The following is a 25,910-nucleotide window of genomic DNA, read 5'->3' as shown; positions in this document are numbered from 1 at the left end:
TCAGGTATAATCATTTTATTATGTCAAGCATCTGTTACATTGAATAAACTCACTACAGAGTCCAGGGCTGCATATTGAAAACCAATTTGCTGTAATATCCCAATTCTGTGAAGCAGCTTAAACTAAAGAAGAAAGATGCAAGAAAATAAAGCTTCACTGTGCTTTTCTATTGCATTAAAGTTACATCCTAAAAACAAAGAAAATGCATTCTCAAACAGCGTCCAGTCATATTATATATCACTACACCACTATATTAAAGAGTGACACAGAAATGCTACAGGAAACAAATGCTAACTGACGACGACACTCAATAATACACATTCATCATTTCTCTACTACTTGCACTGCTGTGTATCCTCTCTAAAGGAAGCTTCCAGTTCATCAAGATAAATGTCTGAACTCCCCCTTGCATGATCATTCCCACAAACTGAAAACAATTCTTGTTTACTTGTGTCCATTGTTATTCAAAGCTAAAAGCTTTTCCCCTTCAGGCTGTCCATTGTAATCTATGCTGCTGCTCAGCACACAGAGGAAAGGTAGCGTCCAAGGTTCTCAAGATGTTTCCTTTGCTGGCACAATGTGTGTACGCACGAGAGCCTGCGGTGCCATTCTGTGCTGAACAGCAGCATTGCACTGCTACCCATAATGCATTGTGGGAAAGTTAACACCCATTTTGTTTACCTGGAGCAAACCATACACGGAAACTACCAGTCTGAAGGGAGCTGAGAAAAACCAAAGCCAAATGAACAGATAAGAAAAGAACTTATGGGAAAGTTGATTCTTCCGTAGTCAAAGTGGATTTTACAGATACTCTGGATACTTTTTCTTTTAAAGATACTTTGCAGTTTGTTTACCTGCCTTCTTGGCATTACAAAGGTGTGAGTGAGAGAAGTAGGACAGTCAGAGCCGAGGGAGGAGCTGCAGGGTTCTCCATGTATGGGCTGCAGCTCTGTTCATATGGTAAATAGATGGTCACATGGGGCAATAGTCTTGAAGCAGTGGGGAGAAAAGGGAGGGAAAGGAACAAGGAGAGAGAGAGGAGTGAAGAGATACACTGGAGGACTTTGGCCTGCCTCATGTGCAGGAGGCGGCACTTTCACCCTGAGTTTAGAGCCCACTGGATCACATTACAAAAAGAAAGGAAACAACAGGTTTAAAGTGAGTGCCATGTTGTGGTCAAACCTGAGCCCTTAGCTTTCCTCACTGGGGCCCTAACAGGGCTCTGTTTCTTTCACCGGACTCCCTTCATATACTGTTTTTATCTCTTCCCCGCGGGAGTGAAAGTTCAGCAGCTAGTGTCATCCTGGTCGGCGCCAGCGGAGACCTTTTCATACTTTCTTTTACCAGGAAGTAAAGAGCCAAGATGCCCACCTTCACTGTGGTGCCAGTGGAGGATGCGGACGACGGCAGCAACAGTGCCGGTGCAGCCGGAGGAAGCAAACCCGTCAGTCTGGGCAAAATCTTTGGGGAGGAAAATGATAAGGAGAACTTACAAGGAGCTCACTCAGGTAGGAGTACACTAAGACTTGCCAACATGCCTCTCTTATTCCTGTTGGGGGTCACGGAGGAGCCAAAGCCTCATGCTACGTGATAAAGTCAAGGATTAAATTGTGCAAGTTCATTATAATTAAACACGTACAAACGGAAGCACGCCGACACAGTAATACATGTCATGGCAGGCACATGCATTACACCGGTGTGACACCGGTCAACTAGCCAGAACTTGCAGGGCAGCTTGATGAGTGTGGAAGAGAGGAGGAACTGTGTGTTGATGTTACTCACTACAACCCTGATTGAATGTTGGGCTGTTTTGCTTCATCATGGTCGTAGTGCAGGGCTGGATGTCTGTTATAAAAGTACATACCTTACAGTGACAGAGACGCTAGAGACGCAGGGAAGCTGTGAAACACGGGCTTTAAGTTTTCAAGCTGGCTGGCAAACTGTAAAATTTTGTAAAAGTTGAATTTTATACCTTTTAAAATTGTAGATACTGCCGCTGTAAAAAAAAAAAAAAAAAAAAAAACCTTCCCAGAATGCACAGGGAAATTTCATCTCTGCTCCATCTTCACTTGTGTTACTTAAAGTTGGTTATTTACACACCATCTTCATTATATGCATCTGTTTCTCCAGGTGTTTGTCTGTCTACAACAAGGAAAATCAGTTATTCACATTTAATACATATGAAGTTAATAATTATAATTATTATTTTTATCGTATTGCATCAGAGTCACAGGCTAAAAGGCAGCTACTGAAGTCTTGCTAAGCTAGTTACGATTAGCAGGAGTTTAGCTAGCATTCTTTCTGTGATTGGATTTAGCCTCATTTAATTATGTGGAATAACCGACTGAACGGGGACGTCGGACTGAGTGACGTGAGTGAGAATGTGTTCGTTTAAACCCCCTGGTCCCTGGCAAATAATAAACAAGTTACATTATTTATCCAGTGTGATAAACGAATGTCAATATTAATAAATAGCTGGTATTTGTAATTTGGACCAAACACAATGTGAGTGTTTCGTCCTCAGATGCCCTGCTGTGTTTAAACACTGATCACTCAGTGTGGTGTGTTACACCACCACACACTGCTGGGGGAGGTGTGAGCGTCTCAGATAGACATGGACTCCTTCTCTTGCCTCTCCTCATTCTTCTTCCTCAAACTGAGGAAGTGAAAAGTAAATGATTTTCCAGACCAGAGCGTCTCTCTGCGAGCTTCTCTTTCTCTGGCACAAGTTGGAGGGCCTGTTAAACAGCTTTTCATTCAGCCGGGCCGTTTCTCTCCGGAGGCCCTGACTGACATCTTCCTCAGCCTAGAGCTACGTCCACACTACTACAGTCTTTTCATTTAGTATCGCCCGTCCGTGCAGGTGGAGGGTGTACTAGACAACATAGATCTTACAATTCCCATAATGCAACTCAATAGGGTGCTTTCGTTAAACCCCTCCCAGCCTGGTAAACACCTATATCGTTCGATCACCACACATCCCCACATGCTTGTTTTCTTATGGCCCAGTCTACACCCGGTTCCACGGCCCGAATCTGGACCAATTCTGGCGCATGCACATAAAATCCTCCGTATGACGTGGGCCAGACTCAGGCTGAGGACCCAGGCATGCGTTAGGCCAGGCGTTTCATTTTGCTCTCCAGGTCCTGTGACAGATTTTGTCATAAAATGTGATGTCTCAAGCCCAGGTTAAATTAACCCAGATGACATGAGTTATTTTCATAGCCACAGAAGAATTACACGACTGTTTTTCACGGGCGGTTCGTGACGAGTCAGCTGGATTTGATGAGTACGATTCCCTCAAAAACAAACCGTCCCCATAATAAGATTACTGGCAAATGAACATGAAGACTTTAATACAGCACCTTTCATTCTTTATGTCTTTTATGACGGCACACAGAGAACTTGCAGTGCTCAACAAGACACACACACACACACACACACACACACACACACACACACACAGTGCTGATCAGACAAGATGCCATCTATATAAACAATAACATCTCTGTACCATCATTTTCCAAAGCAGTGTCTTGTTTCGTATTGTCCCACTTTCTGCTTGTACTCTAGCAGAACTCCTTGAGCTACGTGTTTAGGTTCTGCAAGTCTTGAAGAAATGTTTCTTTTGAAATTTTTGTAATACATTTCCGCATGCTCACCTCAAATCAGTGTCATTCCTAGATCACCACGACCTTTCCCTCTTGGCATTTAACACCGAACACTTCCAGCATCTGTACAACAGAAGAGGATGTTAATGATTACAGCATTGTTCCCATGTGTTCGGGGGGGGGGGGGTTGTGTTGGCTAACTGCCAACACAACCAGTGATTCATAAGGAAGTTTTCATTTTAGTGAAGCCCCTCGTGACTTCTGTTTACCTGTGTAAAGCCTCGACGAGCCGGTTTGACACTCACTTGCTCGTTGGCGTGCGCATGATTGGGGTAATGGATTGGTCACATGGTACATTAACTCTATGGCCTTTGCCTTATCTTTATTACTTCTATTAAACCCATTATATAACTGAGATTTGCCTCGTCAAATCTACTGACTAATTGGACAACGTAGTTTTGCCATTCCACTACTCGTGATAACTTTACTTCAATACCCCGTAAGTCCTGTATGGTGTCATCCACCAACAGACAGATTGTGTTTACCGACTCAACTGGTTTTCCGTGCTTTATACCAAAGGCAACCAACAAAACACCAGAGACACAAAAGATAGGCAACTTTTATGACTCAGCTATCTCTAAAAGGAAAACACCCTCACTGCTGTTTAACAGACAGATATTACTTTTAAGTTCATGTAGGAAGAGGGATGTCTATACACATATACTCTGCAGGATTTAACACAGATAACATCAGCCTCCCAGAGTCTGTGCTGCTGTGCATGAGGAAATGTGGACATCTGCTGGTTAACGTGATCACTGCACGGGAAGGTTTGGTAAAACCGTGTGTGACTGAGACACGTTCCATCAAAGACAGAAACCTGTTCCATCATTGTTCGGACTAAACAGAGCAGTTTAAAACCACAGCTGACTGTCAGGTTTTCTTCAACTTCCACTCAGGAGTGAAAACCGGCCCTTTAAACCTGAAAGATTTTATCATCATATCATTTATCATGATCAATATCGATATCAAGTGATATGGAAATTTTTATCAGTTTTAGCCATATCACCAAGCCCTACTGTGACATTGTTACAAGGGACCATGAGAGAGGAGTGAATTTAACTATATTTATTGGGTCCAAAAAGGAGCCCAACAGCTTTGAAGGGGCCAAAATGCTGGAGCCCAAAAGTTTAAATGGCTGTTTAAATGGGTGAAAGTTAGGTTTAGGTAAGGGTTAGGCATTTAGTTGCACGACGAATATATAAAGAGTTGAAGTTTATGGAGGAGTATGTGAAGAAGACCAGAGAGGACAGAGTTACAGTAATCAATGTGAGATGTGACTGATTATACAAGAACAGCAGCGCTGCGGGTTGTAAGCGACCGACGTAAACGATTCATATTGCGTTGATTAGAAAATGCAGCCTGAGTGATGTAATTCATGTCGGCTTCAAAGTGTAGAGTGCTGTCAAAGATGACACCTTAGCTGTGTCCCAAATCAGGGGCCACATCCTTCTGGGATGATTCAGGCCCTGAATCGGGACACAGCTTTTGTTTATCGTTTATTTCTATTCTATATCACCAGTATGTTCCTCAGTGTACAGTTCAGGAAACAAACATATTCATTGTGACGACCTGCGGGGTGACAGGTGTGGTAGAAAATAGGATTTTGTCTGAATGTGCAGGAAGTTATCACAAGTTAAACTACTGTGTTCCTGACACTGTCACATCTTGTTCTTTTAGACTGACTCTACTCACATCATGGTGTGTCACAAGCAGAGATAGTGTTGAGACTATTTGAGCAAATAGAGGGTATAGACACATTGTCCTACTTCCCTATTTCCAGTGTTCAGTGTCTTAACGTTATTCTTATTCTCAGAACCGTTGACTCAGCAGCTGAGGATGGACAAAACGTGTCAGTTTGTTTAAACGACAGACAATCGGGCTCGGGTAAGAAAGACCAGCCATTGTAGACAAATGATTTTCCCATGCATGCTACGATTTATTTATCATCTTCACCGCGTCACATGCATCTACAGTGCACTAGGTTTTCTTTCTCTTCAGTGACCTCTGAACCACTGTTAGGCCTTGAGTTCAACAAGGCAATAAAGATGAGCTGACAGTGTGACCTAGTGTGATAATATACCATATCTAACAGGATGAGACCACTGCATGACGACCGGGGGCAAGACAAACCAAACTGTGAAGCAGTTTGAAAAGCACGTCTTGATGTTACTCTGTGCTGCTTTGTCTTTTTAAGAGTGCACAAGAGATGATTTTAGGAAAATGCTGAACCGTGAACAGAACCTTAATTTTTCCGCCGAAAATACTGAGAGTTTGTCTCTTGATTTCCCAGAAACAGCTGGATCTCAGAGAGGAAGCAGTAAGTTTGGATTATGGAGCGCTCCCCGTCCCTCAGGCGGAGAGAGGATGGTTTTACCGGTCCCAAACTTCATGCTGCTTTTACATACAGGCAAAAACAAAACTTACTAAATCAGATGAATGATGAGCATGGTATCTTTTGGCAGCACCCATATGAATTTTCAAATGAATAGCCCGCTTTAGCTAACGAGTTGTAAAGCGCACGCTGTCTGACGATAACAGGCAAAGAAAATCAAAGTCAAAACACTAGCACTGGTTCTGATCATGTTGTAGCTAATCTTATCCAGTGGACAAATCTCCATAAGAAAATATGGCTAATAATCACTTACAGCAGCTAGTTTGTCAACTACAATATATAATTTAATTTTTATTCATTTAAACATTTTAAATTAATCACCAACACTCAAAAGTGTAATTGTATTTACTGATAACACCAACAAATTTCAAGTTTGACAGAAGCTAATGAAAGGTAGCTAACTAGCTAATGACAGCTGTAACGTTAGCTTCACATGATGTGCTGCTTCGTAGCTCTTGGCTCTCTAGTTATTTGGTTCTATTTGGTGAATTGACAACATAATGTATGTTTGAACATTCAACAGGTAGTTTCCAACCATCTACTGCCAGTTATTTGCATTCAAAACATTATCTAACTTCCTTGCTAACTGCTAACTAGCATTGCCTCTGTGGGTGTGGCACTTTCTTATGCTGCTTTGATAATTGAATAACCGGCAGAGGGATGTTCGTGTCATAACCACTTTTACATGTCTTGTCCACTATCACTACCGCAACTACTACAACACTACAAGGGCTAATGCACCACTGCTAACAAGTCCTGCAGCTACAGCTGTTACAGATGCTACACAACAACAATCCCTGGTGATCCAGCCGCCTCTTGCCCTGTCAGTGGTACGTGTCTCACAGTACGGGTATTTTCCCTGTGTGTCCCACTAGGAGATGAGGATCAGAGAGAGTCCAGTCCATTCCTCAACTCAGACAATGATGGAGGACACTATTATGAAGGAAAGAACATGGCCCTGTTTGAGGTAAGACTAAAATGATAACTCTCCAGATGTACACTATTTATGAATATTAGAATATTTGATGCAAATCTATTGTCGAAGACCGATATATTTAAAGCAAATTCATTTTGCATAAGATCAATGGTACAGGAAGATTATATCATTACATTGTTTGAAATGAATGACTAATAACAGGTAAATTATTTTTAGTGCCTGGAAAATATTCTACATTAATATATAAAGCCAGTTCCAGAAATGTAAGATTTAAAAAACATTATATTTTCATTGATTTTCCTCTGCGTGTCTGCAGGAGGAAATGGACAGTAACCCCATGGTGTCATCTCTTCTCAACAAGTTGGCCAACTACACCAACCTGACCCAGGGTGTTCGTGAGCACGAGGAGGCCGAGGAGGACGGGGTCAGGAGGGTCACAGTCATGGTACAGACTTCTCTTACGAGCCTGAGGATGAATTTCGATGATATTTACAAACACAAGTTTGTAGATTTTTTTAAGGCGGCCTATGTTCTTGCTTTAGAGACCAATTCCTGCAGATTTTATGGCACTTGAAGGACCGGAAAGTCCAGAAAATTAAGTCCTGCACTGACATTTAACCCTGTGCACGGTTTTGCTATAGTTGAACTTTTCACACTCACCTCCAGCAGATTTAGAGATTTCAGGTATGTCTCTTTTCAACTTCTCTTTTATTGTCTTTGTTTAAATGTGCATACCAGTATCACACTCTCTAAACTCAGCTTGCTTTTTGTTCAGCCGCTTCTTTGTTTAAAAAATTAAATAGTTAAACTGTAATGAAAAAAGGCCTTGATAATAACCGACAGTGTATGACCCAGTATGTGTTGTAGCAAAAATAATTTTTACAGTTTAAATACAGTCTGCTGCAGACTTTGATCTTTAGGATGATATCACAAGGAGATGAAGCAGTTCATAAACATATCTGAAGAATGGACTGTATTGTGAGGAAGAGATGTGCCGTTTGGTAAAACTCTTTCATCTTATGAGATTTATTATGAACTAATTTGTAGATTTTCAAGTCTTATCGCCTGTAGTGCAAAAGACACACAGTAAACTGCTAAGTCAGTGGGCTCCAGAAGAGTATCCTATACTTCTGTTGGCTGGTCCTGTGTCAGGACTGCTGCACAGCAAATACATACAACACCATATTGTATGTGATGACATGATTATATACTAATTACCATAATAGGTTAATTTGCAATTCGTATACCAAAAAAAGTACTTTATTTTTGTATGAACAGGAAATGATGTAATGCAGACTGACACCAAACCTTTTTACTAATAATGGAAATAAGACCAAGCTGAAAAAGTGGAAGCAAGTCCGAGGGTTAGAGAGAGAGAGAGAGAGAGAGAGAGAGAGAGAGAAAGAGAGAGAGAGAGAGAGAGAGAGAGAGAGAGAGAGAGAGAGAGAGAGAGAGAGAGAGAGAGAGAGGACAAAGGTAGTTTGACGCAGAACGAAACTATGACCTTTAAAAATCTATCCACATTGAAACAAGTGAGGTTCACTCACTAATTAATTACATAATGTCCTCTGTGGGCCCATATAACAGCAGTGCTGCTCACACATCACAAATATTGTTTCTTTGAGAGAACCTTGATAACTGCAGTTGTTATCAACCTTTGAACAAAGTCACAAGAGCAACTACATCTCCTTTGTGCTTCGCCCTGTGTGTGGTGTAAATAAATAGCTGCCTGGCGTGGGAAAAAACACCTGAAACCTCAAATACTTGATGAGTAATATTCATGTTAAGGTCGTGATTCTTTTTGCTGAAAGACAAAAGTACAGCTGTGAACTGAGAGGGTGTGTGTGGAGGAGGCCGGTCACCTTCATACGCTAGTTGGCTAGATTGAAAAACAAGGCCTCAGCTTGGCCCTCAGCCCGAGAGATCCAGACTTAGAAAAGTGGGTCTGTCTTTGAGCGCCGGCTGGAGGCGGAGAGTGGAGGTGGTTCCTGGCTGGCTGGGTCAGATAGTGTGAAAGAGTTTATACTGTATGTTATTATACAGTATAAAATCTTTTATGTGTGGGAATATTTGGTACGTCTCCATGTATCATCAGTGTCAGTTTCTCCCTGTCTCCAGTCTTTATGCTAAGCTAAGCTAACCTGCTGCTGTCAGACCATATGAAAAGCATTGAGAATACGCTCCAGCTACAGCAACACTTGCCTTCCCTGTAGTTTAGCTGTAGTTTTTAACACCCAGAGTCTTTGGTATAAAGACAGTGGGGACCTTGGACTGTGGCTCTGTATAGAAGCATTGATCATGTTTTACCCACACCCGCCCCCCTGAATGATAGCTGTGTTTTTTCTTGAAGAGCGCAAGGAGGGACATCTGAGGCTTGAGACTTAAAAAGAGCAAGACAGACAATGAAGCGACAGTGAGGGGGAGTAAACACTGAGTCAAGAAGAGGAGAAAAGACAGAGGAGAAAAAAGGGAGAAGATGTGGGAGATTTGGAAATCCACGTCAGGCGTGTCGCAGCATTTAGGCAGAGAGCTGAGTGCAGTGGAAACAGCCCCGGACAAAGTGTTTGTACCTAGAAAAATGGTAAGTACACTCTGGTTTTTTGGGGATAGAGGTAAACATATGTGTGCTTATGCAGTGTGATGCGTACTGAAAATATTATAGAAGACAGGGATGTTAATGAAGGAGCTTGAGCACAATAATGTGACTTTACACCTAAAGCTGCTGTATATTGATAGAAAACACTTTACCTGAGCTATAGGTTAAGGTGGGACCAGTAGTATTTTTAAGTTAAGTTTGATTCATTCAAAAATCTTTTGCTTTCGGAAAGAAAGTGTAAAGATATTCACTGGACACATTCGGTTGAAATGAAATATATATTACCATTCTTAATATTATGAGAAAATCACTAGCGGTCAAATAATCTCTTCATGTTTTAATGAGACAAGGAGTGAAATTAAAATTTGCAGAGTCAGCTCATCAGTGAAACTGCTGATCTACTGTATGTTGAGCTTTTTGCTTTTTTTTTTTTTCTTGTCATGTTTGATTTCTTTTAATTGGGACTGTGCTAAGGTGCATCCACTAAAACAGAACAAAACAAAAAGAGTAAATAAATTTTACTTCTCCTAATTAATACCTTTTTGATCGATGATGCATTCCTACATAATCCAAACAACTGAGTAAGTAACAACTGACAGGCCAACATTTGTGCTGCGTAAAAACAGTTTAACTGTTTAAAGGAAGTTCTGATAGAGCAGGTTATAAAAGTTTGATGATGAAAGTCAAGCCAACTTACAAAATAAGGGCCCTCCAATATTAAAAAGCTTGTAAAATTAATGCAAATTAAGCCTTTTACTAGCGCCATTATTACACTATCTACTGTGTCATTCACCATGTTTTAAAAATCATAAATATGATGAATACATGGTTAGAAAAAAATATATTATTACACCTCAATACATGATAAAAGCACTGGTATTCTACATTAAAAAATAAGTTCACACTTTTCTAGTAAAGTATAAGTCTATCTTTATCATCATACGGACCGCCGGCCCATCCATGGGCCCAGTAGAAGGTTCTGGACTTGTTCTGACATAGTAAACCTTTAATATCAATATAAACAAGCTGTACCTCCTTAGATCGGTTAGAGTCTCTAGAATTCAAATATTCATAGTAGTATAGTCATTTTGCGCTAAACATAAGCACATAAATATGATTTATAAATATCTACCAGCATTGTGTACCAGCAGAGTGTGGTGACTGCCTACCGTTTAGACGTGTAGAACTCCGATTCTCTCCGTTTCTCTGTTATTTGTATTCCTTTCGTCTGTAACGGTCCACAGGTCACAAAAATCAAAAAGGATCCTTATAAAAGTATTCCAGGTCGTTTACTTTGGACTTCTCACGGCTTGTTCTACGGCTGTTAGCGGCTCTGCTATTGTTTTTAGCTTTCTTGCTCCAAAATGGAGGCTTCCCTGTAAAGCTCCAATCAGATGGGGAAAACGGCGAGTGTAAGACGTAATGACGTGTTCTCCCTCGATAAAAAAAAAGCAGTTTTTTTTCCCCACAGCTTTTCTGGACTACTCTAGCTTGTAGATAGACGGCTCCCCTGACCAATCAGAGCAAACTACGGAGGGGCGGGCACTTCAGAGGCAGAGCCAATAGGCTGTGAGAGGTGTAAAAACAGCTGAGAGCAGGGATCAGATCTGTTTTGAACGGTCCTAAAAGGTTTCTTTGGCATCAAAATGCTTCAGTATGTTTTCTATTATTTCATATTAAAGAGTTAGAGCACATTTCTCCCAGTTTTCCTTTTAGAGAGGTTTATGGGCGCCAGTGAAAAAATGAACTATAAAGCTCTACTAAACTAAACTATTAGTCCTAGAGGCCTTGAAGCTTCACAGAGCAGTTTTTGAGTATTGTGGAGCTTTTCATCATTCTTATATAAAGTAGATCCTGTTGGTTGTTATGTAATGTGACTTGAAGAGGCGAGGACGGAAAAATACAAAAAAAAAACCATGTATGAGCTGATGTAGTTTAGGTTGGGTTGTAGTCACATGCAAAACAAGCACATTTTCAAAAACTAGAATATGCTACCTTTCAAATGAGGTGCATTTTTGCCTTACAGTTCTTCTGTCATAAGCTTATTACATTTACTTATGCAAATGGTTGCAAATTAGGTTTAAAACAGGTGGGTGCCAAGAGGATACTCCACTGCTCATATGTACATTCAAAGAGTTATTACAGTATGTGTGTGTGTGTTTGTGTGTGTGTGTCATCTTCCCTCTGCCCATACGTCATGCTGCTAGCCACTCTCACCTCTTCAGTAAAGGCAAAATGCTAAAATTATATATCATGGTGCAGGTTTGATCATATGCATCAAATCCCTCATAGTGGTTTTCCCGTGGTGGGAAAAGCATGGACACACGCAGGAGGGTTTCATTGATGACGTCCTCCCTGCTTTCCCTCCCCTGCTTATTATCACTGATTCTCACTTGTGTGCAAATCTATGCGTGTTTACCCATCTCCAGGTCCCCCAGATGGGAACCTTCATCGGAGTGTACCTGCCCTGCATGCAGAACATCCTGGGTGTCATCCTCTTCCTGCGTCTCACCTGGATCGTCGGCACAGCAGGAATCCTGGGATCCTTCGCCATCGTCTCCATGTGCTGCGTCTGTGTGAGTAATTTATAAATCCAACAGTTAAAAATACTGACTTCCTGACGGTGATGCCGTGTTATACTAGTTCGTTTATTAGGATGCCCCCAGAGCTAATGCCGTGAAATCACTGGCCACAGCAAACTAAAGAGAAAGAGAAAAAAATCTCAGAGCAAGATGAATCATCTTTTGTTCATTCATTCGTTGTTTTCTTGAAATATCTGGTATTTATTTTAAAAACATAACTTGGTGAAGAGCCCCATCATGTAAAATACAGTAGATCTAAGGAGAGTTGTCCGAGCTCTACGTGGTAAGAGATAACCTAAACTCGCCTGTCTGGTCAGACACTTATTTTCGCTTCTCAAAATATGGTTTCTTGACATTTAAGACACTGAGAATGATCAGTAACATGAAAGGCAGCACCCAAAAACCCAACATCACACGGCCATGTAAATATTAGGTTTCAGCTCAGTTGAACAGCTAACAGTGCAACTGCTATGAGCGGACACAGCTGGTGACACGAAGCATGACTCTCTCGTAAAATAGTTGTTAAAATAAGTCGCGATTTCATGTGGTTTAGTAATAAATAGACCTTCTATTTAAATAAAAGAGGCAGACACATTTGATTCCTCCCTATTATATTATACAGTGTTCTCTACAATTTCTTCCATCATTCTTATCCTCATTCATTTTGAGCTTGTAATATTTCTATATATAAGTCATTATAAAAAAATAAAAACAGTATTTGGCATTAATGATACTGTGAAAGATTAATGTTTGTTGAAACTATATTCCAAATCATTCTATAAATGCTCGAACTGAACAATGGCTGAGGTTGAGTCTGAGATTTACAGCAAAGCAAACAAACTGGAGGCCAATCAATACGCCCTCCTGTGTGTGTTGATTAACGACGGAGAGCAGCAGAAAATCTGAGTCTCATTTACAACCCCAGTTCATACGGTGTAGCTCCAGCTGGCCAAACAGAGAGTTGACTGTTTGAAGCGTTTGAACTTAAATGCTCCGCACTCATGTGATGTGAATCTGCTCACAACACTCCTCTACAATACACGGTTGAAGTTCTGCACACACCTTAGCCAAACACATTTAAACTCGGTCCGAGCCTTAACTTCCTGACTCATGTCTTCGTGTGTTGCTTCAATATATCGTGATGTCATCTGTTTCGTGAAGCGCCCCGGTCTCTCCCGCAGCATGAAAAACACAGTATCAGAAACACAGACATTTTGAAAACAGTGTTCTTCTTGCAAAAATAATACAACACAACCTCTGTCGTCTCTACATCTGTCCTCTTTCTCCGCTCGCAGACTTTGCTCACAGCCATATCAATGAGCGCCATAGCGACCAATGGAGTTGTTCCAGGTACGTTATGAAATGTTGCATTTACTATTTGTCTTTATTTTCCATAACTTATCTGCAGCCAGCAAAGTAATGCATCCTTTGCAATGCAGTGCAACAACCTTATTAAACTTTACCCTTTCCACAAAGATTGGATAAAAATACAGATTATTTGAGTATTCATGAAAGAATTAAGGAATGATACAGGATCTACGTTGTTGTGTAAAGCAGGGGTCATGAGGTAACCCCAAAAAGACAAACATGTAGAAAACTATGAAAAATAAAGTTTAAAAGCCAAGCAATGAATTTGGTGGCAGTCTAACTGAGATTCTGTTTCTCCGAAGCCGGCGGCTCGTACTACATGATCTCCAGATCTTTGGGTCCGGAGTTTGGAGGCGCAGTGGGACTCTGTTTCTACCTGGGGACCACCTTCGCCGGATCCTTGTACATACTGGGAACCATAGAGATTCTGCTGGTATGTTACCACTCAAACAGAGACGAGGACATCTGTAGCTACTGATCAACGACACGTTCACTCTCTTTTTTTCCCCTGTCTCCCCCACCGCCAGACGTACATTGTCCCGACAGCCACGATATTTAAAGAAGGCGATAACGCAGCAATGCTCAACAATATGCGCGTCTATGGCACGTGCTGCTTGGTGATAATGGCGCTGGTAGTGTTTGTAGGGGTGAAGTAAGTTTACACACACATAAACACACACACACACAGCAACACACACAGCAACACACACACACACACGCACACTCACATCTGTTGCCCCTCCTCTCTGCAGGTACGTGAACAAACTGGCTCTGGTGTTTCTGACCTGTGTGGTTCTGTCTATCATGGCCACTTACGCCGGAGCAATCAAGACGCTCATCCAACCGCCTGAGTTCAAGTGAGTTACCAACAGACAAATGACCATTTCTCACTGAGCACTGACACAAACAACTGTTCACACTCACATTCAAACCTCTCTCTCTCTCTCTCTCTCTCTACAGCGTCTGTTTGTTGGGGAACCGCTCCCTGAAGAACGAAAAGTTTGAAACGTGCGCAAAGACGGAGGATGTGAAAAACCTCACGGTGACCACCGAGCTCTGGCCCCTCTTCTGCAACAGTAACCACAGCAACGCCACCTGCGACGAGTACTTCTCCTTAAACAACCTGACGGAAATACAGGCCATACCTGGGCTTCGGAGCGGAGTTATCAAAGGTGAGAGGGACGACGGGAAGTGATTCTGAGCCAAAATCCAGGAGAGACTGCGAGCTAGAGGCCAGGACCTGACAATGAGCTGATGATGCTTTTCCTCTGTCTTGCTTTTAGACAACCTGTGGGGCAACTACGGTCCGGCTGGTATGTTCATAGAGAAGGAAAACCAGCCTTCAGCACCGGAGCAGGAACCCACCAAAGACGTCCATAGGCCGTACGTCTTCAATGACATCACCACCTACTTCACTCTGCTGGTGGGAATCTACTTCCCCTCCGTCACAGGTAGATGAAGCAGCACGGCGGCTCCGCCAAAGACCAAAGAGACGACACAATGTAAAGCACACTGATATTATTCGAGAGGTTTTCATTGTGCTTAATCTGGTCTGTGTGTGTGTGTGTGTGTGTGTGTGTGTTTTATTTCAGGTATAATGGCTGGTTCTAACAGGTCAGGTGATCTCAGAGACGCCCAGAGGTCGATCCCAATAGGAACCATCATGGCTATTCTCACCACCTCTTTCATCTGTATCCTCCGGACTCTGTCATAGTGTGTGTGTGTGTGTGTGTGTGTGTCTTAGTGTTTAGCACATTTATATACAGTATAAACCAGTTTCAGAAGCGTGTGCATGGTTATCCTTCTGTGGAAGATTGTGATTGACAGATTCTGTGTTGGGATGTCAAAGGTCGGGCTGTTACTGGCTGTGAAACAGGAAGTAGAGCGGGTTCTAAAGCGTCCTTGGCCGAGATACTGAATCTCTAAATTACCCCCCGATGTGTGAGTGAGGCAGAAAAGCGCTGGATGTGGCTTGCGGTGTAAAGCGCTCTAAGTGGTCTTCAAGACTAGAGTCAGTATTGAGTATTTCCACCTTAACTCCACGGTCAGACATCTCCTTTGTGGTGCTGTTTGGAGCCTGTATTGAGGGAGTGGTGCTGAGAGACAAGTACGTGCGTTCGTAATTGAATTATGGTTCGGTTGGAGTCTTTCATTTCCACGCTGTAGCAGAACATGGGTGAACTGTTTGGTGGCTGTAACGTCTGTGGGTGTTTCAGGTTTGGTTACTCAGTGAAGAAGAACCCGGTGATTGGTATTCTGGCCTGGCCGTCACCCTGGGTGATCGTGATCGGCTCCTTTTTCTCCTGCTGCGGGGCGGGGCTCCAGAGCCTCACCGGCGCCCCCCGGCTGTTGCAGGCCATCGCTCGGGACGGCATCATCCCGTTCCTGCAGGTCGGTGTTACAGAGATCCGTCAAGCATCATGCACAACACAAGAACTTATGACTTTGTGCAACGATTCATGTCAACAGCAATAACTTCTTCAAAAGGTTTTGCCCACGTTTATTTGCCAGATTTATAGGTGTGCTGGAGGGTTCAACTGCTAACTAGTTCACTTCTGCCACAGTAAAGTAATTTACATCCATCCAGATATAGATTAAGGAGCTCATGACATTAATTTCAGACATTTTGCAGCTTAAAAATATGGAACTGTGTGTGGCAATTACAGTGAACTTTGACCTTGATGATGAGACGTTAATGTAGTAGCCCACTACACAGACTGTTCTTCCTCTGCATCTGTAACTTGCTCAGGTCTTTGGTCACGGGAAGACGAACGGTGAACCCACCTGGGCTCTGCTGCTGACGGTCGGGATCTGCGAGATAGGAATCCTCATCGCTTCTCTGGACGACGTGGCCCCCATCCTGTCCATGTACGCTGCTGCACTTTCTGCACCACATGCTAATTGCCTGTTCGTTTTCCGCCTGTAATTAAAATTCCCTCTTTCTCATCGGTGCCAGGTTCTTCCTCATGTGCTACCTGTTCGTCAACCTGGCCTGCGCTGTGCAGACTTTGCTCCGAACGCCCAACTGGAGGCCGCGCTTCAAGTTCTATCACTGGTAAGAAAAGCCTCCAACCAGACTGTGTCGCCTCTACTCACGTGTTGTGATCAATAAACAACCAACAGTCTGTGTGTGTGTGTGTGTGTGTGTGTGTGTTCATCCTGCAGGACCCTGTCCTTCTTAGGGATGAGTCTGTGTCTCTCCCTTATGTTTGTCTCCTCCTGGTACTACGCCCTGGTTGCCATGGTGATAGCTGGATGTATCTACAAGTACATTGAGTACAGAGGGTGAGTCCGAGGGCGTTTTCAGGAGAAGAGATCAGTTCAAAGTTGCTTTTAAAGCCTCCATTAGTGAGCGGTGGGGAGTGAGACTTCCTGACTTGGACCTGTCCGGTTGCAGGGCAGTGAAGGAGTGGGGAGACGGTATCCGAGGCCTGTCTTTGAATGCAGCGCGGTACGCTCTCATCCGGCTGGAGGAAGCACCGCCGCACACCAAAAACTGGAGGTGAGCGTGTATGTGTGCTGTGTTTTAAAACAACAAAAAACTTTCTCTGACATGCTATAAAGCAGTAGTTGCAGTCTCATTGTCTGTATCAGTTAATCTGTTCACTATTTCCTTGATTAATCAATAACTTCAAACATTTGGAATATAATATCTCAAAAATAGAGACAAATACTTCCAACCAAACCAACCAAAATCTAATGGTATTTATTCTAAATCCTATCACTTAAGTATGTAAGAAATCCATGTTTTCATTTTTGTCTTCTTCTTCTTCTTCTTCTACTAATTCTCTCTCCTCAGGCCTCAGCTGTTGGTGCTGTGTAAGCTGAACTCGGACCTGGCGGTGAAACACCCTCGTCTCCTGTCATTCACCACACAGCTCAAAGCGGGGAAGGGACTGACCATCGTCTGCTCGGTCCTGGAGGGAACCTACATGACCCGGGGGAACGACGCCAAGACCGGAGAGCAGGTTTGTTCTTGGGTCAGCTGGGTCAGTCCTCTGTAGGATCCTCCGGGGGTTTAAAGTCTACGACTATATCCCGACATTCACCGGGTAGAGAGGAGGGAGCAGCAGATGGAGAGGTGTTTAATACAGATCGTCTGTGTGTGTGTGTGTGTGTGTGTGTGTGTGTGTGTGTGTTTAACATAATACAATCGAATGCACCAACCTCGCCGCTCCATTCGCTCCCCTGCAGAACTTGAAAGCTGCCATGGCCGCAGAGCGAACCAAGGGTTTCTCCCATGTGGTGGTTTCATCCAACCTGCGGGACGGTTTCTCTCTGCTCATCCAGTCAGCAGGACTGGGAGGAATGAAACACAATGCCGTCCTGATGGCCTGGCCAGCAGGGTGGAAACAAGCCCGGGACTCCTCTGCAAGGAGGAATTTCATAGGTAAATCACTTTATTGTGGTGAGAAAAGACAATTCAAATAAGTTGTCACATGAAAATATAATAATTCCAGACATTATACCCACATTTGAATTTATTTTACAAGACAAAATGATGGATTTTAATCTCTTTTCTTTATACCCACTTCATCAGAAATGGTTGGTAAATTTGCTCTGTTTAATGTTTTCCACATTTCATCTCTTTCCCTCCAGAAACGGTGAGAGAGACGACGTCGGCACATCAGGCTCTGCTGGTTGCTAAGAACATTGACCACTTCCCTAGCAACCAGGAGCGTCTGAAACAGGGAAACATTGACGTGTGGTGGATCGTACACGATGGGGGACTGCTCATGCTGCTGCCATTTTTACTTAGTCAGCACAAGGTGCGTTTGTTGTCTGAACTGTATTTTCCTTTTTCCTGTTTAATTATTTATTAACAAAGGCAACATATTTGGACTCAATATCAATAATAAACTGTAGGTGTGGAGGAAGTGCAACATGCGAATCTTCACGGTGGCTCAGATGGACGACAACTCCATCCAGATGAAGAAAGATCTCCAGATGTTTCTCTACCATCTACGGCTGGATGCAGTGGTGGAGGTGGTGGAAATGGTTAGTCCCGTCTGATTCTAATTCATCATGAAAGTTAATTGATTGTCAAGATGACGACGTAAATGTACGACTGCGTTATTGAAAACCGCTCCGTGTGTGTCGCTCCAGCACGACAGCGATATCTCAGCCTTCACCTACGAGAAGACGCTGGTGATGGAGCAGAGGTCTCAGATGCTCAAACAGATGCAGCTGTCTCGCACTGAGAGGGAGAGAGAGGTACAGTGACTCATTTCCTGATGTGTTTATACGAGCTGTGATGCGATGTGTTCAAACAGACATTTCCAAAATGCAAAAACGAATGAAATGCAGAGATGCTTTGACAAACTGTATACAGGAAGTGTAGCGTGACTCCTCATGGTTCTTTTCATGCTGTTGTTGACCTTTCAACTCTTCCCCCCTTCCGAACCCTGCGCTGTGATTGGACGACGGGCTCAGATTCAGAGCATCACAGACGTATCACGTGGCTCCATAAAGAGGAAGAAGTCGTCGCGCATTGATGCCCCGCCCCTCAACATGCTGTGCATACCAGAGGATGAGGTAGCCACGGTATCCATGGCGTTATCGCTCCATCCTCTTTTGTTTTACATCACGCCATCCTTCCTCATCATCATAATCCATCCGCGCCGTCAACAGAAGCTGAACTCAGAGGTTTAATGTTCAGCCTCGCGGTTCATCTTCTGAGGATGGCACCGTCTTCATCCCTCTGTCTTCCACTGTGCTGTAGATGCTGCTGTTAAACACAAACCAACAACTGCCACTAGAGGAAGACAAAGTCCTCGCTGAGCGCCTGCAGGATTTCTGTCTGCAGCTGTGTTTTAATTTGAAAATCTTCCTGCCCCTTCTCTGCACGGAGACTGATTATGGATCGGTTTCAACAAAGTGGACAAAAGTGATATAGTATTGTTTGGATTTGCATTTTGTCTCTTGATGCTGATTTCAGCTGCAGTTTTGCACCAAACAGCTGGATCACTAAACTTTAAATACGAGGTGAAAGAAGAAATACGCAGCTGCCTGGATGAAGCTCGTCGCTCTTCACCTCGGTCGACACCGTCTAGACTGAAGCTTCCTAATTTCCACTGCTTCTTTTGTTTTACAGGACGCTTCTTAGTCTGAATTTGCTGATTAACGATTCTACAAAGACAGTGTGTGTGTGTGTGTGTGTGTGTGTGTGTGTGTGTGTTTCTGTTTTCATTTCAAACCTGCATTCACTTTCATCACCAGCCTGCCTCTCACCTGACGGCTCTCACAACATCCAAAAATGATATTGTATTTTTACACATAGCGTTTGTTGCCTGAATGACATGTTAACATGTAAAAACTTGAGCTTCACCTTGAGAGACTCAGTGGTTTGATCATGAGAAGAGAATCAGGATGAACGATACGACCAAACTGTCTCTGTGTCCTCTCACCTGTCCTTTGTCAGGCCCAGCTGATCCACGACCGCAACACGGCCTCTCACTCCACAATGAACGACAAAGCCACGCCGGATCGCGTCCACATGACCTGGACCAAAGACAAACTGATCAACGAGAGGAACAGACAGAGAGAGGCCATGGCAGTTAAAGACATGTTTAATATGAAACCGTACGTAGATCCAGCTCAACTATAAAACTACGTAAAGATACATGACGATTAAACTCAAACTATTTTAGCATTAATGTTAATGTTTGTTTTTTTGCTCCCTTCCTCCAGTGAGTGGGAGAATCTGTAAGTCACTTTACCTTCTCACTTTTTGTTTGCATGTGCATGATGATGCATGCTCAGCAGTTCAGTCTGCATGCGTGTCAGTGCTGCATGTCACTGCTGTCATTTTAACACCTCTCTGGTTTTCCACGTAGCAACCAGTCCAACGTGCGGAGGATGCACACGGCTGTGAAGCTCAATGAGGTGGTCGTCAAGAAATCCTGTAATTCGGACCTGGTCCTGCTCAACATGCCCGGACCACCGAAGAACAAGAAAGGAGACGAGAACTGTATCCTTTAAACTAATCAGCTGCTCATTTAGTCAACGGGGAACTCGCTCTGTCAATCAGGCAATAAAATGTTGGCATTTTAAAAGGATATTAAAGAATAAATTTGGGAACTATACTTAAGCAAGAGCCACGTTAGCTTAGATTAGCATAAAGACTGGAAACACAGCTGACCGTGTTTAATCGTTAATTTTTTTTTTAAAACTGAGATTCATCCACTCTTTTTTAAAATAAATCTTCCAGCATGTCTCTACAGTGTGCAGCACGTCCTTAACCAGACTGCGTCTCTCAGATATGGAGTTTTTGGAGGTTCTGATGGAAGGATTAGATCGCGTCCTGTTGGTCCGCGGAGGAGGTCGGGAGGTCATCACCATCTACTCTTAGCACCGGTTTGGTCCTAACGGGTTCAGACACTGGAGGGGAAACAGCGGGAACCCGGACAGAGGAGGACATGGTTTCGAGGTCGGACGTGGACGAAGACGTCTGAAAGTACAGGACAAACCTCCTCACTCTGTCCGGACAAAAGAAACTTGAGTGCTGCCTAACATTTTGTAGGAGGACTTTAGTCGCTGTGAAGGACCCCCCACATCTCTACACTGGAAGACGCTGCCGTCTGCGAACCGAGTTCAACATGTTATATTTCTTCATTTCTTCTTTTTCTTTTTGGAAGAGAGAACACTCACGACAACTTGTAGTTAAACTGTTAGCATTGCATAGCTTTTCGGAGCTAGCAGCAAGCCCATTGGTTTCAATGAGGAACGCTGACGTAGCTACGCTGTCTTTATTTCAGTGCCACTGAGGAAACATTTCAACGACTGACTTTTGGACGAGAGAAGAGTTGAACGTGTTTTTAAGTCATTATATTTCTTTTTATAGAATATCGTGTTTGCCTCACGTCACTGCAAATAACATTAGAATAAACTAAATGTTTAGCATTGATTAGAATCAATAGTTAGGATTGTGTTGAACACTGCTCGCCTGTCTTAATGTCAGAGACAGCGTCAGTGAGACATGTGTGATCAAAAAGGACGAGGATGTTGTGTGTGTATGTCCCTGTAAATGGACTGAACATTAAAGTCTGATGTGACGGAATCAGATGAACAGAAGAGGACAGGTTCCTTTACATCATGTCTTTACAAACATATATGATGAAACTGGACTTTCTCCTAGAGCCTTCCAGACATATTGAAATGAGTGTTTTAGCTCATCTGGCGTCCATTAGGAGACGGTCTGCGGTGTCAAAGTCCAACCCGCTCTCCCGCCACAACCTCCTTCCCAAGATATTTGCTGCAGAATAAGAACATGCTAATACCTGTATCCTTCTGTTTCTGTGCACTACTGTGATTTCTACAAACACCAGTTTGATGAACATACAGTCGGTTGTTTTACGTGTAAGTCATTTAAACGCAACGCTATCAAGTGTGTTATTTTCCAGCCCCAGTTTGTGCCTCTGATGTGTTTCCGTTACAGCTTCACATCCAGTTCTCTGACAAATAAAAACCCTTCAATGTTCGAAAAATGCAGACGCTCGTTTAACAACTGACCTGTTTATCAGCTTAGGACTGTTCTGCTGATGCAGGTGACCCCAAATGAAAAGTAAAGTAACATCAGTTCTAAACGAATATTTCACATTTCTGTCAGATGTTTAATTAGTCGTTGATACTTTCAGATTTATTATTGTGTAAAAAAAAAAGGTTGTTCCAGGTTTGTGGAGGGAGTTTAACCATTTAACAGCTGAACGAAGACAACACCACACACACTTTCCTAAAAACAACAACAACAACATCAAATGAAGAAGTGTCGGAGTCGCACACTTTTACCAAACAGAAACTGTATTTCCACAGATTCTTGGAGGGACAAAAAAAACGTTTTAAAAGTGTTTTTATTTAGATTTTACTAGACTAGTTTTTTTTCACAACCAGCAGATGCATTACTTTAAAAAACATGGTTTTTAAATTGGGAGTTGCTGCTGCTTTTAGTTCAGTTTGAACAGCTGATGTGAAAACAAGATTATATCACTGTGTCCATCTGTATCAGAGCCTTTGGGATAATTTGCCTGGGTGGATTATGACGTTGACAATAGTCTCACCCAAAGTGAGAATTGTTGATTCAAAGTCGGAAAAGAACCACCCATAACATGCCACAAAACACACTTCAAAAAGGCAGGAAAGGCCAAAGCAGGAAGTGAGCTTACAGAGGAAATGAAGCTGAGCGCGTGGTCGCTCGGGCACGTCCAGAGCAGCGGCGTAAAAATCCTCTGATTGCCTTCTTCTCGACGCGGCTCTTCCTTCCTGTTATTTTGACCCACTTTGTTCAGACAAAGCAGTTAGCGAAGTTAGCATGCATGCTAACGTGAACTCAGCAGCAGGCAGTTTGATGAATTGTCGGTATTTAACATTTTCAGATGAATATTATGATTATTGACGAGCCACACTCGCCCGACTCCACTGTTATTCAAGATAATCTTGTCCGTTAAGAAATCAATCCTGCGTTTAACACTCGTTTATTTTTAACGTGATAGCGTCCCTTGTTAAAAATAGATTTTCTATTGTTGCATATTCCCAGCAGGGCATGTATGGTCAAACGGAACGGGCTCCTGTCTGACCCAGATGAGAGCCGAGCTGGATTGCTGTCATCTCTTACATAACTGGCCCAGGCTCAGTTTCCGAAATTCAATTGAATCCTAAAATCATCATTGTCTCTTGGCTCACAAAAGAACAAAGACAATCTTGGAGCTGCAGTAAGAAGCTGTCAGGAAACTTGGCCCAGGATAAATGGCTTCCTGTTTGTCCCACAGAGCGGTTTAGCTGGGTCAGCACGCACAGGACAACAACAACAACCTACCCGGTCTGATGCTCTGATCGCTGTCTGAACTACAACTCCGCCACAGTCTGCTGTCTGTAATCCCGACGCTGTGCCCGGTTTGAAACACAGGCTGAGATTCAGAACCTAATTTGATACTTTATTGTTTCCTCAATGGCAATCTTGTCTTCTGGCCAGGATCCACATAAAAAAAACACAATGACCACAAGTGTCAGTGTATAAAAAAAAAAAAAGAGCTCATGAAAAACAAGAGGGCTAAATGATGGGTTCACAGTCTTCATTTCTCTGAACGTGGGAGGTTTTATCCTCAAAGTTTTTGCAAGATCTTTGCCGTGAGAAAATTTCTGTTGTTGCTGAAAAATTAAAAGAGTAAATGTAAGACCTTGCCGTGATCTGTCCTCGGGGGGGGGGGGGCCTCAAGACATGACATCATCAACACGAGACGGGCCTCATGACCAGCTCCGCACAGAGGCCCCCTTTGACCGGAGGGCCACACGAAGCCCTGCCGTTTACTAAAACCTTACAGCTGCACACAAACACATTCCCACCCTTGTTCACGGACTCGTGCACTGTGCTTGTTTTTGCCACAGGTGGGGCAAAAGTTTAACGGCTTAAATGAAAAACCAACAGTGCATCCTTCATGAAAGCCCGACCCATAGGTCATCTAACATGTTGACCAGCCGGTGGGAGTAAAGCCCCCAACATCAGCATCGGACACACAACAGCTAATCGATGGATTGCCCTGAAGTTTATTCAGATTATTCATGTTAGCGTTGTCATTGTGAGGATGTTAGCATGCTGATGTTAGCATTTAGCTCCCTGGTGTGGCTGTGCCGAACACGTCAGGTGACCGATTAACTTTGGAAACAAAATACCAATTACTGTTTTTTCTTTTCATTAAAACAAAACATTGACAGTAAAAAGTCAAGTGAAACTCGCTGTGGTGTCATTTTTCTTTCCAGTTTCCACATTAACGGGTAACACACCAAATCCCAGCTGGGCACACACACACACACACACACACACACACACACACACACACACACAGATCTTTGCTCCTTAGATAAATCATATAATTCTGGATATGTTCCTGTTTTATATTCCTACATGTACACAATTTCTGTTTGGTCCTTGTGTAAAAAGCCCCCTGTTCTTTACTAACAGCAATCACAGGATCTCACAACAAAGAAGACGTTCATCACGCAATGCCGTCTTCCCACAGCTTCCCCTGACCTTAGCTTTGCCTGATCAGCGAGAACGAAATGTAGGAGAGGAGCTAACAAGGGAAAATAGTGGATTGGGGGGGGGGGGGCTGTCTGCAGAGACACAGAAGGACAGAGGATGAGGGTGGGAGAGGAGGAAAGGGAGGGCACCTTTCTTTCTCTTCATCCCATTATCATTCCAGCATCTGCTAATAGTGGGGTGTTAACATCACAACATGAGTGATTTCACTGAGACTCCCTGTTAACCCCTGAAGCTTTGTCTCTGTTGGCTTGGGAAAGAAAAGTCCAGCATCAGGTGGACGAGGTATTTCTTCGGGCCGCCGCTGTTAAATGTAAAAATCTGAGAAATTAAAATCTCTGCGTATTTATTGGTCGTTGTCGTTTCAGTGTCAAACACGCTACAGCTGTGGAAGTAAAGGGGTTTCGTCTTCCTGTCTCCGCGTCTGATCACGGGCAGAAAATATTTTCTCCTGTGACTGATTAAAGAACTGAAAACAACAAGCCAACCAGAAAACAGCTGGTGATGTCATAAAATTACATGAGAAATGACCTTTCTGGAGCAAACGGCGCTGCAAAGGAATGATATATTACATATACATATGCAGTTATGTACATACATTTAGCATTTAGCCAAAGGAAAGCTCTTCCTGTTCAGGGGAGCGTTCTAGTCAGACGATGTTGAGGAAGATGTTGGGAGGATGGATGGATGGATGGATGGATGGATGGATGGATGGATGGTTGGATGGATGGATGGATGGTTGGATGGATGGATGGATGGATGGATGGATGGATGGATGGATGGATGGATGGACGGCTGGATGGATGGATGGATGGGTGGGTGGTTGGATGGATAGTTGGATGGATGGATGGATGGATGGATGGATGGGTGGGTGGATGGATGGATGGACGGATGGATGGGTGGATGGATGGACGGATGGATGGGTGGATGGATGGATGGATGGATGGATGGATGGATGGATGGATGGGTGGGTGGTTGGATGGATAGTTGGATGGATGGATGGATGGATGGATGGATGGATGGGTGGGTGGATGGATGGATGGACGGATGGATGGGTGGATGGATGGACGGATGGATGGGTGGATGGATGGACGGATGGATGGGTGGATGGATGGATGGATGGATGGACGGATGGGTGGATGGATGGATGGATGGATGGATAGTTGGATGGATGGATGGATGGATGGATGGATGTTGGATGGATGGACGGACGGATGGATGGATGGATGGATGGATGGTTGGATGGATGGATGGACAGATGGATGGACGGACGGATGGATGCAGTGTAACAGCGGTGACGGCGGCTGCCTGTCCTTGTGTTAGCGAGTGAAA

The 25,910-nt window shown here is 43.4% G+C and overlaps 1 protein-coding gene and 1 long non-coding RNA gene across 5 annotated transcripts; one reads left to right on the top strand and one right to left on the bottom strand.

The window, feature by feature from the left end:
* On the top strand, window positions 1–22,036 carry LOC130178862 (solute carrier family 12 member 7-like). Of its 4 annotated transcripts, XM_056391420.1 has the most exons (28): window positions 1,398–1,508; window positions 5,485–5,555; window positions 6,939–7,030; window positions 7,317–7,445; window positions 12,026–12,172; window positions 13,474–13,528; window positions 13,849–13,979; window positions 14,074–14,198; window positions 14,299–14,403; window positions 14,507–14,718; window positions 14,830–14,997; window positions 15,139–15,237; window positions 15,596–15,653; window positions 15,763–15,937; window positions 16,296–16,414; window positions 16,503–16,601; window positions 16,712–16,831; window positions 16,944–17,048; window positions 17,346–17,514; window positions 17,741–17,936; window positions 18,146–18,315; window positions 18,413–18,544; window positions 18,653–18,760; window positions 18,980–19,081; window positions 19,968–20,128; window positions 20,237–20,251; window positions 20,383–20,516; window positions 20,806–22,036. In XM_056391420.1, the coding sequence occupies exons 3-28, from the start codon at window positions 7,016–7,018 to the stop codon at window positions 20,895–20,897; spliced, it is 3,141 nt and encodes a 1,046-aa protein (XP_056247395.1). In that variant the 5' UTR covers window positions 1,398–1,508; window positions 5,485–5,555; window positions 6,939–7,015; the 3' UTR covers window positions 20,898–22,036. The 4 variants fall into 4 exon arrangements, with proteins under 4 accessions (XP_056247393.1, XP_056247394.1, XP_056247395.1 ...); XM_056391418.1 differs by lacking the exon at window positions 5,485–5,555 and having other exon boundaries at window positions 1–1,508; XM_056391419.1 differs by lacking the exons at window positions 5,485–5,555; window positions 18,980–19,081 and having other exon boundaries at window positions 2–1,508.
* LOC130178863 (uncharacterized) lies at window positions 11,955–13,351 on the bottom strand. Its single transcript, XR_008829202.1, has 2 exons — window positions 13,241–13,351; window positions 11,955–12,168 (listed from the first exon to the last, which is right to left on the bottom strand). It is a non-coding gene; the product is annotated as an uncharacterized LOC130178863 (long non-coding RNA).
* Window positions 22,037–25,910: the final 3,874 nt, after the last annotated feature.

Source organism: Seriola aureovittata, chromosome 12, assembly GCF_021018895.1.
Source record: "Seriola aureovittata isolate HTS-2021-v1 ecotype China chromosome 12, ASM2101889v1, whole genome shotgun sequence".
Taxonomy (NCBI): domain Eukaryota; kingdom Metazoa; phylum Chordata; class Actinopteri; order Carangiformes; family Carangidae; genus Seriola; species Seriola aureovittata.
This window is presented reverse-complemented; position numbering and strand designations above follow the sequence as displayed.

What these genes read in the sequence shown, in the direction of transcription:
- LOC130178862 (XM_056391418.1), top strand. Translation starts at nt 1,364, where the DNA reads ATGCCCACCTTCACTGTGGTGCCAGTGGAGGATGCGGACGACGGCAGC. An exon ending in TCTCCATGTGCTGCGTCTGT is followed by an intron (nt 12,173 to 13,473) that starts GTGAGTAATTTA and finishes CTCCGCTCGCAG; the next exon opens with ACTTTGCTCACAGCCATATC. An exon ending in GAACCATAGAGATTCTGCTG is followed by an intron (nt 13,980 to 14,073) that starts GTATGTTACCAC and finishes CCCCACCGCCAG; the next exon opens with ACGTACATTGTCCCGACAGC.